We start from the raw sequence: 17,114 nt of genomic DNA on the forward strand, positions 1-17,114 counted from the left end.
CTCTCCTCTTCCATCCTATCATCTCTTCCCTCTGCTCAAACCTTCTCCAACCTATCTCCTGATTCTGCCTCCTCAACCCTCCTCTCCTCCCTTTCTGCATCCTTTGATTTTCTCTGTCCCCTATCCTCCAGGCCGGCTCGGTCCTCCCCTCCTGCTCCGTGGCTCGACGACTCACTACGAGCTCACAGAACAGGCCTCCGGGCAGCCGAGCGGAAATGGAGGAAAACTCGCCTCCCTGCGGACCTGGCATCCTTTCACTCCCTCCTCTCTACATTCTCCTCTTCTGTCTCTGCTGCTAAAGCCACTTTCTACCACTCTAAATTCCAAGCATCTGCCTCTAACCCTAGGAAGCTCTTTGCTACCTTCTCCTCCCTCCTGAATCCTCCTCCCCCTCCCCCCCTCCTCCCTCTCTGCGGATGACTTCGTCAACCATTTTGAAAAGAAGGTTGACGATATCCGATCCTCGTTTGCTAAGTCAAACGACACCGCTGGTCCTGCTCACACTGCCCTACCCTGTGCTTTGACCTCTTTCTCCCCTCTCTCTCCAGATGAAATCTCGCGTCTTGTGACGGCCGGCCGCCCAACAACCTGCCCACTTGACCCTATCCCCTCCTCTCTTCTCCAGACCATTTCCGTAGACCTTCTCCCCTACCTCACCTCGCTCATCAACTCATCCTTAACCGCTGGCTACGTCCCTTCCGTCTTCAAGAGAGCGAGAGTTGCACCCCTTCTGAAAAAACCTACACTCGATCCCTCCGATGTCAACAACTACAGACCAGTATCCCTTCTTTCTTTTCTCTCCAAAACTCTTGAACGTGCCGTCCTTGGCCAGCTCTCTTGCTATCTCTCTCAGAATGACCTTCTTGATCCTAATCAGTCAGGTTTCAAGACTGGGCATTCAACTGAGACTGCTCTTCTCTGTGTCACGGAGGCTCTCCGCACTGCTAAAGCTAACTCTCTCTCCTCTGCTCTCATCCTTCTAGACCTATCTGCTGCCTTTGATACTGTGAACCATCAGATCCTCCTCTCCACCCTCTCCGGGTTGGGCATCTCCGGCGCGGCCCACGCTTGGATTGCGTCCTACCTGACAGGTCGCTCCTACCAGGTGGCGTGGCGAGAATCTGTCTCCGCACCATGCGCTCTCACCACTGGTGTCCCCCAGGGCTCTGTTCTAGGCCCTCTCCTATTCTCGCTATACACCAAGTCACTTGGCTCTGTCATATCCTCACATGGTCTCTCCTATCATTGCTATGCAGACGACACACAATTAATCTTCTCCTTTCCCCCTTCTGATAACCAGGCGACGAATCGCATCTCTGCATGTCTGTCAGACATATCAGTGTGGATGACGGATCACCACCTCAAGCTGAACCTCGGCAAGACGGAGCTGCTCTTCCTCCCGGGGAAGGACTGCCCGTTCCATGATCTCGCCATCACGGTTGACAACTCCCTTGTGTCCTCCTCCCAGAGTGCTAAGAACCTTGGCGTGATCCTGGACAACACCCTGTCGTTCTCCACTAACATCAAGGCGGTGACCCGATCCTGTAGGTTCATGCTCTACAACATTCGCAGAGTACGACCCTGCCTCACACAGGAAGCGGCGCAGGTCCTAATCCAGGCACTTGTCATCTCCCGTCTGGATTACTGCAACTCGCTGTTGGCTGGGCTCCCTGCCTGTGCCATTAAACCCCTACAACTCATCCAGAATGCCGCAGCCCGTCTGGTGTTCAACCTTCCCAAGTTCTCTCACGTCACCCCGCTCCTCCGCTCTCTCCACTGGCTTCCAGTTGAAGCTCGCATCCGCTACAAGACCATGGTGATTGCCTACGGAGCTGTGAAGGGAACGGCACCTCCATACCTTCAGGCTCTGATCAGGCCCTACACCCAAACAAGGGCACTGCGTTCATCCACCTCTGGCCTGCTGGCCCCCCTACCTCTGAGGAAGCACAGTTCCCGCTCAGCCCAGTCAAAACTGTTCGCTGCTCTGGCACCCCAATGGTGGAACAAGCTCCCTCACGACGCCAGGACAGCGGAGTCAATCACCACCTTCCGGAGACACCTGAAACCCCACCTCTTTAAGGAATACCTAGGATAGGATAAAGTAATCCTTCTAACACCCCCCCCCCCCCCTTAAAAGATTTAGATGCACTATTGTAAAGTGGTTGTTCCACTGGATATCATAAGGTGAATGCACCAATTTGTAAGTCGCTCTGGATAAGAGCGTCTGCTAAATGACTTAAATGTAATGTAAATGTAAAATATATTGAAGCAACATCTCAAGACATCAGTCAGGAAGTTAAAGCTTGGTCGCAAATGGGTCTTCCAAATGGACAATGACCCTAAGCATACTTCCAAAGTTGTGGCAAAATGACTTAAGGACAACAAAGTCAAGGTATTGGAGTGGCCATCACAAAGCCCTGACCTCAAGCCTATAGAAAAGTTGTTGGCAGAACTGAAAAATCTTGTGCGAGCAAGGAGGCCTAGAAACCTGACTCAGTTACACTAGCTCTGTCAGGATGAATGGGCCAAAATTCACCCAACTTATTGTGGGAAGCTTGTGGAAGGCTCCCCAAAATGTTTGACACAAGTCTGACACAACAATTTAAAGGCAGTGCTACGAAATACTAATTGAGTGTATGTAAACTTCTGACCCACTGGGAATGTGAAATAAATAAATAAAAGCTGAAATAAATCATTCTCTCTGCTACTTTTCTGACATTTCACATTCTTAAAATAAAGTGGTGATCCTAACTGACCTAAGACAGGGAATTTTTAAACTGGGTTTAAACGTATTTGCCTGAGGTGTATGTTAACTTCCGACTTCAACTGTATGTCACCACTCTTTCAATGTCTATGAAAAGTTGTGCCATTCTCTTGTGGAACACTTCTTGTGTGCTGTTTATTCCAAAAGGTAAGCGAAGATTAAGGTTAGCTCCTCATTCGAGTCAGTCAAGGAGTTCATGTACATTTCTGCTGCTGCAAATATTAGCAAAGTGATTAGGATCTGGCAGTTTGTGCATGTTTTTCAATAAGCTGGGCATCTTCATCAAGCATGTGTTTTTCAACAGCATTTGCAGTTTACTATGGTGCCATCTTGATCAGCATTGCTTTAATTTATTCCCTCTTTTTGATTTCACACTGTTTGTCCTCTCTGCTTTGTGCAATGCACCCAGATCTGCCTCCGCGCATGTGCGCCGTGTTGGCGTTTGAGCACTGCATGACAGCTGCATGACAGTATTAACAGCGTTGTCTCCCGCAGCCACGGGAGCACTCGTCTACCATCGGTTACTGTGCATTCCGCTGCACGGCATATGTCAATACACTTGTCTAAGGTTCGTTCACCTACGAGTGTCATTGTCCATTATGCCTTCCACAATACGGTCTCTGATAATTCCATCCAATAAATGCTCGTACTCACAGTTTCTTGATAGGTCGCTGACAAACTGGTTGAATGTCTCGTCCGGTCTTTGTGTACAGTAGTCCTCAAACTTTGGGATGTTCGGTTTGATTTACTCTCACTCTCCGTCCACGAATGTGAGTGTATTCAATGGCTCTTGTGCTTACTCTCCCACACAGTGTAGCAGTACATTGCATCTCTCCGTTTTTCTGTCTTTTTTCGCTAGCACTCAGATCTTGAACTGTTGTATATTCTCTGATTTTCTGATATGTTGCCCTCCAGGCTCAGGATTTGTGGGGGTGAAAGTGGTTCCATAGCTTTCGGTGAAACTATCGTTTACTTTACTTCTGACACCATGTAGTACTATGCTAGCTGTCGCTAGAAGAACCAGGCATGTGCGTCTATTCAGCCATCTTTATTCAACCAGGTGGCAGTGTAATCATATCATTACGCCCTACTTCGAAAATCATAGCATTCCACTTCATCCTTCTGTATTTTTCAGAACCACAATTCATGCTTTTTTGGCTGTTTTGACACATAAAATCAACATCATAACACTCCCGGGGGCCTCACTTATTGACCATGCATACATTTCGTACTAAATTCTGGCTAACGTGGAGATTCTAGGATTTGCTTGCACTACAAATGATTGGGATTTATCAAACTGTCGCACACACTCAGATTCATATTATATTGATAAATCAGACACATGTTATATTTGTGCGGTGGTGAACGAGGGCTACAACCCCGCCTGGAAAACGCCATCCTTTTATGGTAACAAAAATGCCCTCATTTGCCGTATGATTTGGAGAAGTTGGAAATGGGCCATGAAAGTTCCTAAAAGAAAGCACAACGGCAAATATGACCTTATTTCTGTAGAGGTGTGGACAGAATGTTGCATTCTGTAAACAATTTAAAAGTAAATGCTATTGGCCCACACTTCTATGTAAAAGACACATTGTTGTTCAATATTTAGTTTATCAATACATGATTGTGTTTCTATCTCCTGTTCATATTTCCTGCCTTGGTGTAGGCTCTGAAATTAAAAAGCTATGATGTCATGCTCCTAATCCTATGTAGCCTACCCATACTGTCAAGGCTACCAGTCTATTTACTTTCGAGCATTAGTTGGCTATTGAATAAGCGATTGATTAATGGTAGCCTACTATTTGTTGTGCAGCGTGAATAATTTAAACCAGTAATGTCAGAAGATGAGAGACATGTCCTGCATTATGATTTAGGCCTATATAATAAAAGTAAAATAAACATATTAGACAACATGCTGCTATGCCAATGGAAAATTCATCTGTTTTCTCATTAGGCCTACCTTTTAATGCCCTTATTAGCCTACTGTTATTATAATTCAAACACCTCCCATTTTCCCCAAACCTTTTTGCTTGCAAAACAGTTATTAATCTTCTAGAAGTTGTGGACACGCATGGTTTGAGATTTGCATGGAGATTATAAATACCAACCTTTGCGGGAAAACTGGTGCACACAAGGTTTAGAGACTTTTTTGTGTGCACGCACCTTTGATAAATGAGGCCCCCTGGTCATTCTGACTGACTCCATCTTTCCCAATGTGCTCTTTAATCACAATCTTCGTGCCTGCAAATAGGTCTTAAATCAAATCAAATCAAATGTTATTTGTCACACGCCCCGAATACAATAGGTGTAGACCTTACTGTGAAATGCTGGCTTACAAGCCCGTAACCAACAATGCAGTTTTAAGAAAAATAAGAGTTAAGAAAAAATATTTACTAAATAAACTAAAGTAAAAAATGAAAGAGCAACAATAAAATAACAATAACGAGGCTATATGCACAGGGTAACTGTACCGAGTCAATGTGCGGGGGTACAGGTTAGTCGAGGTAATTGAGGTAATATGTACATGTAGCTAGGGGTAAAGTGAATAGGCATAGATAATAGATAATAAACAGCAAGTAGCAGCAGCGTAAAAAAAGGGGAGGGGTGTCAATGCAAATAGTCTGGGTAGCCATTTGATTAGCTGTTCAGAAGTCTTATGGCTTGGGGGTAGAAGCTGTTCAGAAGCCTTTTAGCCCTAGACTTGGCGCTCCGGTTCCGCTTGCCGTGCAGTAGCAGAGAGAACATTCTATGACTAGGGTGGCTGGAGCTCCCAAGAACACATCATTGCTCATGAAACATACTCCAACAAGAAACGAGAGGATTATTAGACTGCTTATCTTCATCAACAACTTTGATCCTTTTTGCAACTTTCCTCTTTATATGCTGACAAGATACTGTAACCTACAGTGGGATGGGTCAATGTCCAAATTTCCATTTGGACATGCTGATTGGATGAAAGGAATGGCCTTTTCTCCAAACGAGGGGATTCGATTAAAGTAGCCCGGTTTGTACCAGGCGAAGCCGTTCTGGGAGGCCAGAGAGGAACAGAAGAGAGGAATAACTGGGCCAAAAATATGTCTACTCCAGCATGTGGAGAGTTTTTGTATGAACGTCAATGAGTGTCGAATTTGGTTAACAAAAAATAGAATAGCTTATTTGCTACAGTATGTGTGGCTTATTTGATCAAATGGAAGTTGTGTAATGCTTAGGTTGTTATTAGTCTAATGAGTAGGACACATGACATCCCGGGAAACTTTGAGAAAAAAACACTTTATATCAGAGTTGTCCCTGTTGTCACACCTGTATCTGCCTTCTCATTGGCTAGAATGGCAGCCTGGTCTCATAGACTATATGTAACATAGTAAATGTAAATCCAGGACACTCAAATTAGCATTATACGTTATGTTTGGTATGGCTACATAAGACATAAGGTTACTTAAGGCCAAAACGAAAGGAGGGTGTTTGGTCGGGGTGGATGGGAGGGTGTAATTAAAAAAATATATATTTCACCTTTATTTAACCAGGTAGGCCAGTTGAGAACAAGTTCTCATTTACAACTGCGACCTGGCCAAGATAAAGCAAAGCAGTGCAACAAAAACACCAACACAGAGTTACACATGGAATAAACAAACATACAGTCAACACAATAGAAAAATCAGGTATACAATGTGTGCAAATGAAGTAAGGGGTAAGGCAATAAATAAATTACAATTTAGCAATTTACACTGGAGTGATATATATGCAGATGAGGATGTGCAAGTAGAAATACTGGTGTGCAAAAGAACAGAAAAACTAAAACTAATATTGGGATGAGGTAGGTAGTTGGTTGGATGGGCTATTTAGATGGGCTGTGTACAGCTGCAGCGATCGGTAAGTTGCTCTGACAGCTGACGCTTAAAGTCAGTAAGCTTTCATTCAGGCCAAGCTATATTGTACCTTCAGCAGTGACATTGTTGAGTAGGCCTGAATATTGATGTATTGTGATTTGGTGTGGTTACAGGTACGCCTTCTCCAAGAACAACCGCCCCACCACGGTGCCCTTCCCCGACAACAACAACGTGTCTTTCGGCGAGGCCACTCCTATGAGTAAGAACGACATTGACAGGCTGAACAGGCTGAACAATTTACTGTACTTGGGTTTGGATGATTCAATCTAGGCCAAGGCTGCGTGACCGGATCACACCTCCTCATTCCGCCCCCCTAGATACCTCTTCCCCAGTGCTAATATATCTAGAGCTTAATAACAATGTAAGAATTGTGACATTGAGGGTGGGAGGATATATCACACTCAGGGGCGGAAATCCCGGGGGGACACGACCCCCCCATCCTGGGAAAAATATGATTTGTCCCCCCCAATATATCACTGAAACATAACTATGTAATTTAAATAATATTAATAATACGCAATGAAAGCAATTGTGCTGATTATAGACACTTAATAGCGCGTTTTTACATTTCAAAAGATTGCGACCCCCCGACCATTTGCCTCACAATGGTTTGATCAACTGCCAGTTCCTTAGTTGGCAAGGTAACAGAGGGGTGGTATCCACTGTCTGAAAGGCGTGAGGTTAATCCAGTCAATCGCGCACACACACTCGCTGAATATGCAGAGCTAGCGGGCAAATATTAACTATTAAGCTAGCTAGTAATTATTCCATTTATGTGGCCTCGTCAAAGATGGAATCTTTGCTATCGTCAATTTATTCCAAGATCAGCATGCAGATGATGTAAGTTAGTGCTTCAAAGTCCCTGTGATAAGGTTAGCGATAAACTGAAGTCCAAGCTGAACAGAACTACACTCTCTTCTACCATTGTCTTAAATATATTTAATGGTCTCATTGCAAAAGCTAAATTGTCGCAAGGGAACTTTAATTAATTTATTTTATTTCACCTTTATTTAACCCGGGTAGCAAAGATTATAGCAAACACCACTGAAACGGAATTGGTGCTCGCTAGCTTTGCAAATTCAGCTATTGTTGGAAGCCAGCCAATATGAAACAAACTATTAAAATTACAAAAGGTTGCAGCATATGTTGTGTAAATGGTGAACTCATACAGCTGTCAACTCTTGTCATTTTTATCCGTTTTACATTTGCTAGCTACCTTTTAGATCGAAGCCCAAATAGAATGATAAAAGATAAGATGATAGAAGCCCATCTCCTACTGTAAATAACCTACACACTGTGTGTGTGTGTAGCCAGCCAGCCAGGTAGAAAAATGGCAGAAAAATAAGACGGACATCAGAGTATTTTTCAGTACACCAAAACGCAAAGTAAGAACCCTAGTAGTCTAATATCTCAAAGACTAGTTGATAAAATGTTCATAAGAAAGAAATGAAATTCTAATGGAAATGTTTCACAATGATGTCATTAGGCAGAGCAGGCAAAAGATGGCACACAGACAGCAGAGTTGGGGACAGATATGCAGGGACAGACTGGCAGAGACAGGGAGTCTCAGGTAAGTTTGTTGAGTCTTTGTTTGGCAACATTATGAAAGGTTCTCAATTTTTTTGACTTGTAAAATAGGAACATAATTGGAAAATGCCATGGATACCCCCACTCTCAACTTAAACTGGTGACTGAACTAAGATTTGTTAAAGGCAATGGTATTGCTGTTGTGATTAGTTGTGTAGTTTTGGGTACCGGTAGTTAGGAGTACGGCAAACACCTTATTTCTTTGGTTCCTCAATATACATTTACCATATTACAATGTAGGCTATGTGTTACAGCACTACTTTTGGTGTCCCCCTCAGGAATTGCTCTTGAGAAAATTTAATGTAATTGTCCCCTCCAAAGTTGATATCAGATTTTCGCCCCTGATCACACTGGACATAGCTTTATGTGATTAAATAATCACCATTTTTTTCTCCTTCCCCCCCCCCCCCCCAATAGTAACAGTTGGATACCTGTGGTTTCACTTCCGATGGACTCAAGATCATTCAGCTGAAGGAGTAGAGTGAGCTCTCGTGGTAGAACTACTAATGTAATTTGTCTCTAATAAATCACAATAAAAATCTGATCAATTGAAATCAAAAGCTTCATCTGTATCTATATTTCCATTTCAATACAGTCCAAATATGTGCCCATACAACACGCTTTACTCAACATAAGTATTATAATGCTTTGAACAAGTATTACAGCAACTATGGAACATGTTCACAGTAACCCCAAACAGAAACATTTGTGGGTTTTGTTGAATTTGGAATGGCATGACAACAATCATAAACAAATCCATTTTTGAGTTTACTTCAACATTAAATAATTAGAAAAGTATTTTTACCAGCTTGAGGGAAACATACTTTTTTTTTTACTAATCTCAACAGTGGATACATCAATATCACATTTAAATGCACATTATCTATACAATTTTATATCCATAGTTCAATCAAGTTTCTCCCAAATTCCCTTACAATATGTAGTAGGAATGTATGTACCCAGAGTGCACTGGGAAACTCTCCATAAAATGCACCAAACTAATTGTGAAAGCAATGAATAAATAATGCATTGAGTAAACAACATAAGAGGCCTAAGAAAAGATGAAGATTGTTTGTCACACTTTCACTGTCCACCATTGGCATTAAGTTTTTCAAGTTCTGTCTGTATCCGATCAGCAGTGTAGTTCTGATCACAGGAGCGAAGGGCCTGTATCAAAGTGTCTGTTTTGGCCTCAGCTTTCTGCATTTTCCGCCATTCCTTCAAAAGCTCCACCACTTGCTCTTCCAGGTTATTCGGGTGCTTCTGCGCGATATGGTCCAGTTTGGCCTCTGGCAGACCAAGTTTACGACCATATGTTTGCCACTTCCTTCCAATGCGGTTAGTGATCACTTCTGTTGCAACGTCAAGTTTTGCTGGGAAAAGAGAAGATGCCATGGAATGTAAATAAGTCAACTACAAAAGTCATATTTCCAACACAATGCACTATATACAGTATATACATTATCTGACGCATACAGTTGCATTTTATATTTGCCCTCAGAGGAAATACAATACATTGGCAAACATTTACTGTATGGGAGAGCATGTCAGAAAGATAGTGACAACGTAGCCTAATATCTTTCATAGCAGTAGTGACAGGGTTCCCCAGATAACATGTAGCCATGATCTCTGATACATTCTCACATACATTCAACAAGACATTGGGCACTTCCCTCTGTAGAATGACTAAGCAACATCTCCACTTTACAGTAACTGTTGAAACAGGCGTCACAGCCCAATAAAAAAATGGCCTATGCTATGGTATTTCAACATTTTTCCATTAATATTCGGGAGTGGGGAAAACCACTTAATTTACCTTGCTCCTCATCGTTAGGAAGAGAATTCGGTGATCCAGCATATTGACTTTCACAGTTGGTAAGTTTGTCCGCAAGATCTAGGCGACTAATGTCGGTCAAAAGCGAAACTAGAAATACTGTGTTGTCAGGTCCAAGTTTATTTCTTTCCATTAGGACCGTGAAAAGTTGTAAGCCACTGGTCATCTTCTCGAGACGATTTTTTCCTATTTCTTTAATACACAGGAACTTCATTTTCTCCAATTGATCACCAACAAGTTCACCTGAAATCTTCAGCAAAACGCTGTTAAACGTACTCATCTTGACTGTAGTGAACCAAGTAAATATCTCACACGACAGGTCTTCTTCTTCTTTGGGATTGGGTTGGCGGGTCGCATCCAACTTTCAAGGTGCATACACTGCCACCTACTGTACTGTAGTGGGAGGCCAGGCACGACCTAACTACATTCAATTCTCTTAATTAGTCCTGTTCCTCTAAGAAAGTGAAATAGATCAATAGACACCACTTCCCTCCTCTTGTCTCCCCCCACTACACCACCCAAACCCCAACCCTGTCCTGCCTCTCTAACCCTTTCACACAATCTCTCCCTATCTACGCCATACAATTCACAAAATAATCAACACATGTTCCACTGTTTCCTTCACTAAACACTCATCACACATACCTGTTTCATGTCTCCCTATCATCCACAACGTGGCATTCAAACCTCTATGCCCAAACCATAGTCTCCCCCCCCCCCCCTTCTCATTACCCTCTTCACCCACATGGGTGGGAACCCTACAAAAGATGACCACCACTCCCATCCTCTCCAATCCCATTAACAGCACCATCATCTCGACAAACAAGTCTCCCCTATTCGACTTGCCCGTCTTCACAGTAGTCAACACTGAAGCCAGAATCAGAGCAGATCACCACCGCGTGGTTTCACCTCCTCCACCCATCTCAAACCTACAATCATGGCCATCATCTCTGCCCCATACACTGACACAATCAGTTAACCGTATACACACTCCAACATTAAAATCTGGGATATACACCCCAGCCCCCACCCTTCCACTGACTGGATCCTTTCAACCATCTGTATATATCCTTAAAAACAAATAAAATGGATTATCTCTACATCAAATCAAATTTATTTATATAGCCCTTCGTACATCAGCTGATATCTCAAAGTGCTGTACAGAAACCCAGCCTAAAACCCCAAACAGCAAGCAATGCATGTGAAAGAAGCACGGTGGCTAGGAAAAACTCCCTAGGAAAAACTCCCTAGAAAGGCCAAAAACCTAGGAAGAAACCTAGAGAGGAACCAGGCTATGAGGGGTGGCCAGTCCTCTTCTGGCTGTGCAGGGTGGATATTATAACAGAACATGGTCAAGATGTTAAAATGTTCATAAATGACCAGCATGGTCAAATAATAATAATCATAGTAGTTGTCGAGGGTGCAACAAGCACGTCCGGTGAACAGGTCAGGGTTCCATAGCCGCAGGCAGAACAGTTGAGACTGGAGCAGCAGCACGGCCATGTGGACTGGGGACAGCAAGGAGTCATCATACCAGGTAGTCCTGAGGCATGGTCCTAGGGCTCAGGTCCTCCGAGAGAAAGACAGAAAGAGAGAAAGAGAGAATTAGAGAGAGCATATTTAAATTCACACAGGACACCGGATAAGACAAGAGAAATACTCCAGATGTAACAGACTGACCCTAGCCCCCCGACACATAAACTACTGCAGCATAAATACTGGAGGCTGAGACAGGAGGGATCAGAAGACACTGTGGACCCATCCGATGATACCCCCGGACAGGGCCAAACAGGCAGGATATAACCCCACCCACTTTGCCAAAGCACAGCCCCCACACCACTAGAGGGATGTCTCCAACCACCAACTTACCGTCCTAAGACAAGGCCGAGTATAGCCCACAACGATCTCCGCCACGGCACAACCCAAGGGGGGGCGCCAACCCAGACAGGAAGACCACGTCAGTGACTCAACCCACTCAAGTGACGCACCCCTCCCATGGACGGCATGGAAGAACACCAGTAAGCCAGTGATTCAGCCCCTGTAAAAGGGTTAGAGGCAGAGAATCCCAGTGGAAAGAGGGGAACCGGCAAGGCAGAGACAGCAAGGGCGGTTCGTTGCTCCAGCCTTTCCGTTCACCTTCACACTCCTGGGCCAGACTATACTTAATCATAGGACCTACAGAAGAGATAAGTCTTCAGTAAAGACTTAAAGGTTGAGACTGAGTCTGCGTCTCTCACATTGGTAGGCAGACCATTCCATAAAAATGGAGCTCTATAGGAGAAAGCCCTACCTCCAGCCGTTTGCTTAGAAATTCTAGGGACAATTAGGAGGCCTGCGTCTTGTGACCGTAGCGTACGTGTAGGTATGTACGGCAGGACCAAATCGGAAAGATAGGTAGGAGCAAGCCCATGTAATGCTTTGTAGGTTAGCAGTAAAACCTTGAAATCAGCCCTTGCCTTAACAGGAAGCCAGTGTAGGGAGGCTAGCACTGGAGTAATATGATCAAACTTTTTGGTTCTAGTCAGGATTCTAGCAGCCGTATTTAGCACTAACTGAAGTTTGTTTAGTGCTTTATCCGGGTAGCCGGAAAGTAGAGCATTGCAGTAGTCCAGCCTAGAAGTAACAAAAGCATGGATTCATTTTTCTGCGTCATTTTTGGACAGAAAGTTTCTGATTTTTGCAATGTTACGTAGCTGGAAAAAAGCTGTCCTTGAAACAGTCTTGATATGTTCATCAAAAGAGAGATCAGGGTCCAGAGTAACGCCGTGGTCCTTCACAGTTTTATTTGAGACGACTGTACAACCATCCAGATTAATTGTCAGATTCAACAGAAGATCTCTCCACACACCTTCTCACGTCCTCACCCCGTCCTCTCCTAGCCTCAGTCATGTCCACATGCGCCCTCTGCTTACCCCCTCCTTGCCCCACGCACGCAAGCACGCACGCACACACACACACACACGACAGTTCTTGCCAATATTTCGCTTTTGATTTACACTGGGGGTGCTTTTGTTCCATGTTCAGGGTGAAAACATTGTATTGCATTTGCTGAAAGTAGACATCAATTCTATAACGAACACATGATACAAACACATATAACACTTCTCATAACTTGTATTATTTTATTGTAATTAAAATATCCTAAAACTTTTACTTTAGGCTGACAGACCTCCAGTGGAAATATAAGCCTGAAATATGAAATAAATGTAGTGCTATCCTAATCAAATATAGTTGTAATGTTGCTGTACAATTCAGGCAAATATTTAAACACCACGTTTTTCTCTACTGCTCTAGTATATCAAGGTGAATATCAAAGATTGAAATATCAGTTGGGAATAAGATGCCACTAGCTCAAAAACAAGGTAAGGTGGCTGCCATTCAGCATTGGCCTATAAGTCATACAATGAACATAAAATATTAGTAGTGAAAAAAAAAAAAAGAACATGTCCTTGTATCAGAAATTTAAATATGAGGTGATGCAATATTCTGCAATGTCCTAACAAATACATTTTAGACTATGTTAATGGCCATCAAGAGTTCTCTCTATAAGCAAAATGAAAGACATCTCATATAATCAGTATCAAAGTACAAACACCTGGGTTTCCATCCAGGAGTAATGTAATATTCCAAACATATTATATTGCAAGAGGTCAATGTTGATACATTCCAATACCGTAGACACACAAAATAGAAGTTGAAGACAGTTAAATAGCGTACATATCATTGAAAATATAAAATATATAGAATAATTGTTAATTGTGAATAATGTAACACATTCCAACAGTCTGGGGGGCAGGTTTCATGTCATTCCATTGAAGTGAAGTATCTACATTTGTTTCTGTTTGATCAGAAGTCTCATGGCACAAACGAGACTAAATCAAAGGTCTGTCACATTCCTAAACACAGACATAGAATTACAGATCCTACTGTATAAGAAACAGTGGTCACAAACAAGCAAAACATGACATGGTACAACAAAGGATAGCATTTTTTTTTCTCTTCTCGTTTGTTTTTGTGCTTCATTTGTAAATATGTCCTTGGTTCGATCGTGAAGTTTTTAAAAAGGTTTTAATAATGTTGTTTTTCTTGTGTTAAGAAAAAATGTATGAAAGTTTCTCCTGTTTTACAAACCATATACACTGAGTGTACAAAACATTAGGAACATCTTCTCTTTCCACAACATAGACTGACCAGGTGAATCCGGGTGAAAGATATGATCCCTTATTGATGCCGCCTGATAAATCCACTTCAATCAGTGTAGATGAATGGGAGTAGACAGGTTACAGAATCATTTTTAAGCCTTGAGATAATTGAGACATGGATAGTTTGTGTGCCATTCAGAGGGTGAACTGGCAAAACAATAGATTTAAGTGCCATTGAACGGGGATGGTAGTATGTGCCAAGCGCACAGGTTTGAGTGTGTCAAGAACTGCAACGCTGCTGGGTTTTTTACGCTCAACAGTTTCCCGTGTGAATCATGAATGGTTCAGCACCCAAAGGACATCCAGCCAATTTGACACAACTGTGGGAAGCATTGCAGTCAACATGGGCCAGTAACCCTGTGGAATTCTTTCGACACCTTGTTGAGTCCATACCCTGATGAATTGAGGCTGTTCTGAGGGCAAAAGGGGTGCAAGTCAATAATGTTTTGTAGACTGTGTATATTGATAGGATTCAATATTGAATATGTATTGGATATGCATTAAAAAGTAGTTTAGTTACAAATTATATACAAAATGAGCTGACAAAATACCTTCTTCCTCTCCTTGAAATAGTTGACATGATCATCGATGCTTGGCTGCTGTTTGACAAATAAAAGTAATCTCGCTCTTTTGTCCATAATAATATCATCACGTAGGCTATATACGCAGTCCAGCCAACAGCGCGCAGATACGTTGGCTAGAGCACACTTGCCAGTACCAGAATTAGCACACTCGCTATATAAAGTAAAAAACAATTGTGAGAAAACATCAGTAAATTTGAAAATGTGATGGAAACCTTTAACTTGTAGGCTATTTTGTGTTCGGTATGTTGGAATTTAACCGCAAAATATATTTTTATGTGCACTAAGTCATCATGCACATACTTTTATCTGCAACATGTACATTTGATGGAGACATCTCTGGTGGGAAAAGGTGCACATTGTTTTTATGTGGATTGTAGAATATTTGCATGAAAATCTGTCGCCGATTGGATGGAAACCTAGCCCATGATAGATATGAATTAATATAATAACAAACAGGACATAAAACACATGACATAAGAGAAAATTGGCATGGTAAACAAGCAGAATGGCATGCTCCTTTACCTGATCTCAGTGTCTTAAAAAGGCAAAAGTTACAAAATAAAAACATTAGCTAGCAAAATTGCATATTCAAAAAAGATCTACATGTTGTTTTCCTGCATTGTATAATTTTTGTGCAAAAGAGAAAAACAGCCCTCTGAGCCTTCTGCCTGATTCACCAAAGGTTGGGCAATGACTTGCTATAATTCAGAAGGGGTGCACGTGCAGAAGCCTGCCAATAACTGCCTCCCTCTTTTCTTGAGTAGGCCACTGTGTATGTATGTGGAGTGTCCAAGTCCAGACAGGGGGGCTGAAGGTTTCTGAACAGACCAGATGAACGGGCAGATGGAGCCACCCACCAGGGCACTAGCAGTTAGAAGGTGTATGTGAGGCAGGGCGAGATCGGGGCTGAAGAGGACTTTGGTTGGCGTGGCTGTCTCGGAGGAGCTTTTTGCCCTCTTCCTCCTTCATGAAGAGCTCCACCATGAGGATCTTCTCCTTGTGGATCTGCAGACTGATGTCCTTGGGGATGTCTGGGATCAGCCAGTCAACAAAGTCACTCATCAGCATCACCACATTCTAGAAGGAGAAAAGATGGTACAGATTGAGGCATTTCTTTCACAATTCCTTCAATAAAATTCCAAAAACAGTCATTCAAAAGGATATGACAAAATGCTTTCAGCATAAAAAGATTGAACCCTTAATGACTCATATGTTTGTTTTTGTGTAGGCATCTGACCTGAAAAACAACGACAAAGGCCAGCCGGCAAGCCAGTATAGCCCAGAACTCCTTGGAGAGGTCATAGGGGGTGTTGGACCACGGTGTCTCTCTGTAGTCCTTGTATCTGGAGAGGGGATAGAATTGGCAAAATGATTTACTATAAATGACAACGCATCCAACCAGTATGATAGACTTCACACACATTCTCATGATTTAACACCTATTTTGAATCAAGGCACAGTAAACATGTCGTCCCCCACGAATGATGCAGCGCCCCCCACTTGGGACAATTAGTGGCAACAATTTCAAACGGGGGAGATTACCAGGACACACCTGGTGCCCAAATTGATGATGAGATTCAACTGGAGACGAATGGATTGGGTTCAGTCAGTCGTCCTGATGAGCCCTTCCTAGCTAGCTAGTTGATGCTGGCTAGCTGGCAACAACAGCAGCACGGCTCTAGTTAAAACTTGTAAAAGAAAGGGATGTTTATTTTGATGGGCGAGGGAGAAATAACTTGCAGTATTGGTTACCATCTGGATGTCATCGTGACATGCCAATAAGCTAACGTAATGACAAGTCGGTGTGAATGACAAGAGCAACAGTGTTATATCGAGGTGTTTCCCAGTTATCAATGTTGCTTCCCACTGGGCAGCAGTTGCTTCAACGGTCAGCTGTATCACATGTCGCTGGCGGTAGCTACGTTAGCTACTTTAAGGGAAAAAAAATGTATATATTTTTTATTTTATGTTTAGCTCACATAATATAATTTAAAAGTATGCATTAAGGTGTCATGTCATAAACATGGCCATTTTTTTTTACATGAATAAATGCTTCTTTTTTACAATGGTGGGGTTGCGTCAAGACGGATGTGCGGGGGTTTCAAAACAGCGCACTCTGTCAGTCATCTAGTGTATATATGCACTGAACAAAAATATAAACCCAACATGCAACAATTTCAAAGATTTTACTGAGTTACAGTTCATATAAGGAAATCAGTCAATTGAAATAAATTCATTAGGACCTAATCTATGGAT

The 17,114-nt window shown here is 42.7% G+C and overlaps 2 protein-coding genes and 1 long non-coding RNA gene across 4 annotated transcripts in view; 1 reads left to right on the forward strand and 2 right to left on the reverse strand.

Annotated features, from left to right (window-relative positions):
- The first annotated feature begins 3,299 nt into the window (after window positions 1–3,299).
- Window positions 3,300–8,221, forward strand: LOC106561970 (uncharacterized). Its single transcript, XR_001318948.3, has 3 exons — window positions 3,300–3,534; window positions 6,765–6,850; window positions 8,138–8,221. It is a non-coding gene; the product is annotated as an uncharacterized LOC106561970 (long non-coding RNA).
- A 561-nt stretch (window positions 8,222–8,782) lies between these two features.
- On the reverse strand, window positions 8,783–10,433 carry LOC106561969 (FAS-associated death domain protein). Its single transcript, XM_014126461.3, has 2 exons — window positions 10,055–10,433; window positions 8,783–9,611 (listed from the first exon to the last, which is right to left on the reverse strand). Exons 1-2 carry the CDS (start codon window positions 10,350–10,352, stop codon window positions 9,322–9,324), a joined length of 588 nt encoding a protein of 195 aa, XP_013981936.2. The 5' UTR covers window positions 10,353–10,433; the 3' UTR covers window positions 8,783–9,321.
- Window positions 10,434–13,180: 2,747 nt separating this feature from the next.
- Window positions 13,181–17,114, reverse strand: part of LOC106561971 (anoctamin-1) — a 70,329-nt gene continuing 66,395 nt past the window's right edge. For both annotated transcript variants that reach the window (XM_082957738.1, XM_014126465.3), the window contains exons 24-25: window positions 16,096–16,201; window positions 13,181–15,935 (exon numbers count right to left, since the gene is read on the reverse strand). In XM_082957738.1, coding sequence (XP_082813864.1) covers window positions 15,723–15,935; window positions 16,096–16,201 — 319 coding nt within the window. In that variant the 3' untranslated portion in view covers window positions 13,181–15,722. The remainder of the gene's footprint in view (window positions 15,936–16,095; window positions 16,202–17,114) is intronic.

Source organism: Salmo salar, chromosome 11, assembly GCF_965601325.2.
Source record: "Salmo salar chromosome 11, fSalSal1, whole genome shotgun sequence".
NCBI classification, from domain to species: domain Eukaryota; kingdom Metazoa; phylum Chordata; class Actinopteri; order Salmoniformes; family Salmonidae; genus Salmo; species Salmo salar.

Coding starts and splice junctions, on each gene's coding strand:
- LOC106561969 (XM_014126461.3), bottom strand. CDS start 10,352: ATGAGTACGTTTAACAGCGTTTTGCTGAAGATTTCAGGTGAACTTGTT. Junction 9,612..10,054: donor TCCTAACGATGAGGAGCAAG/GTAAATTAAGTG, acceptor CTCTTTTCCCAG/CAAAACTTGACGTTGCAACA.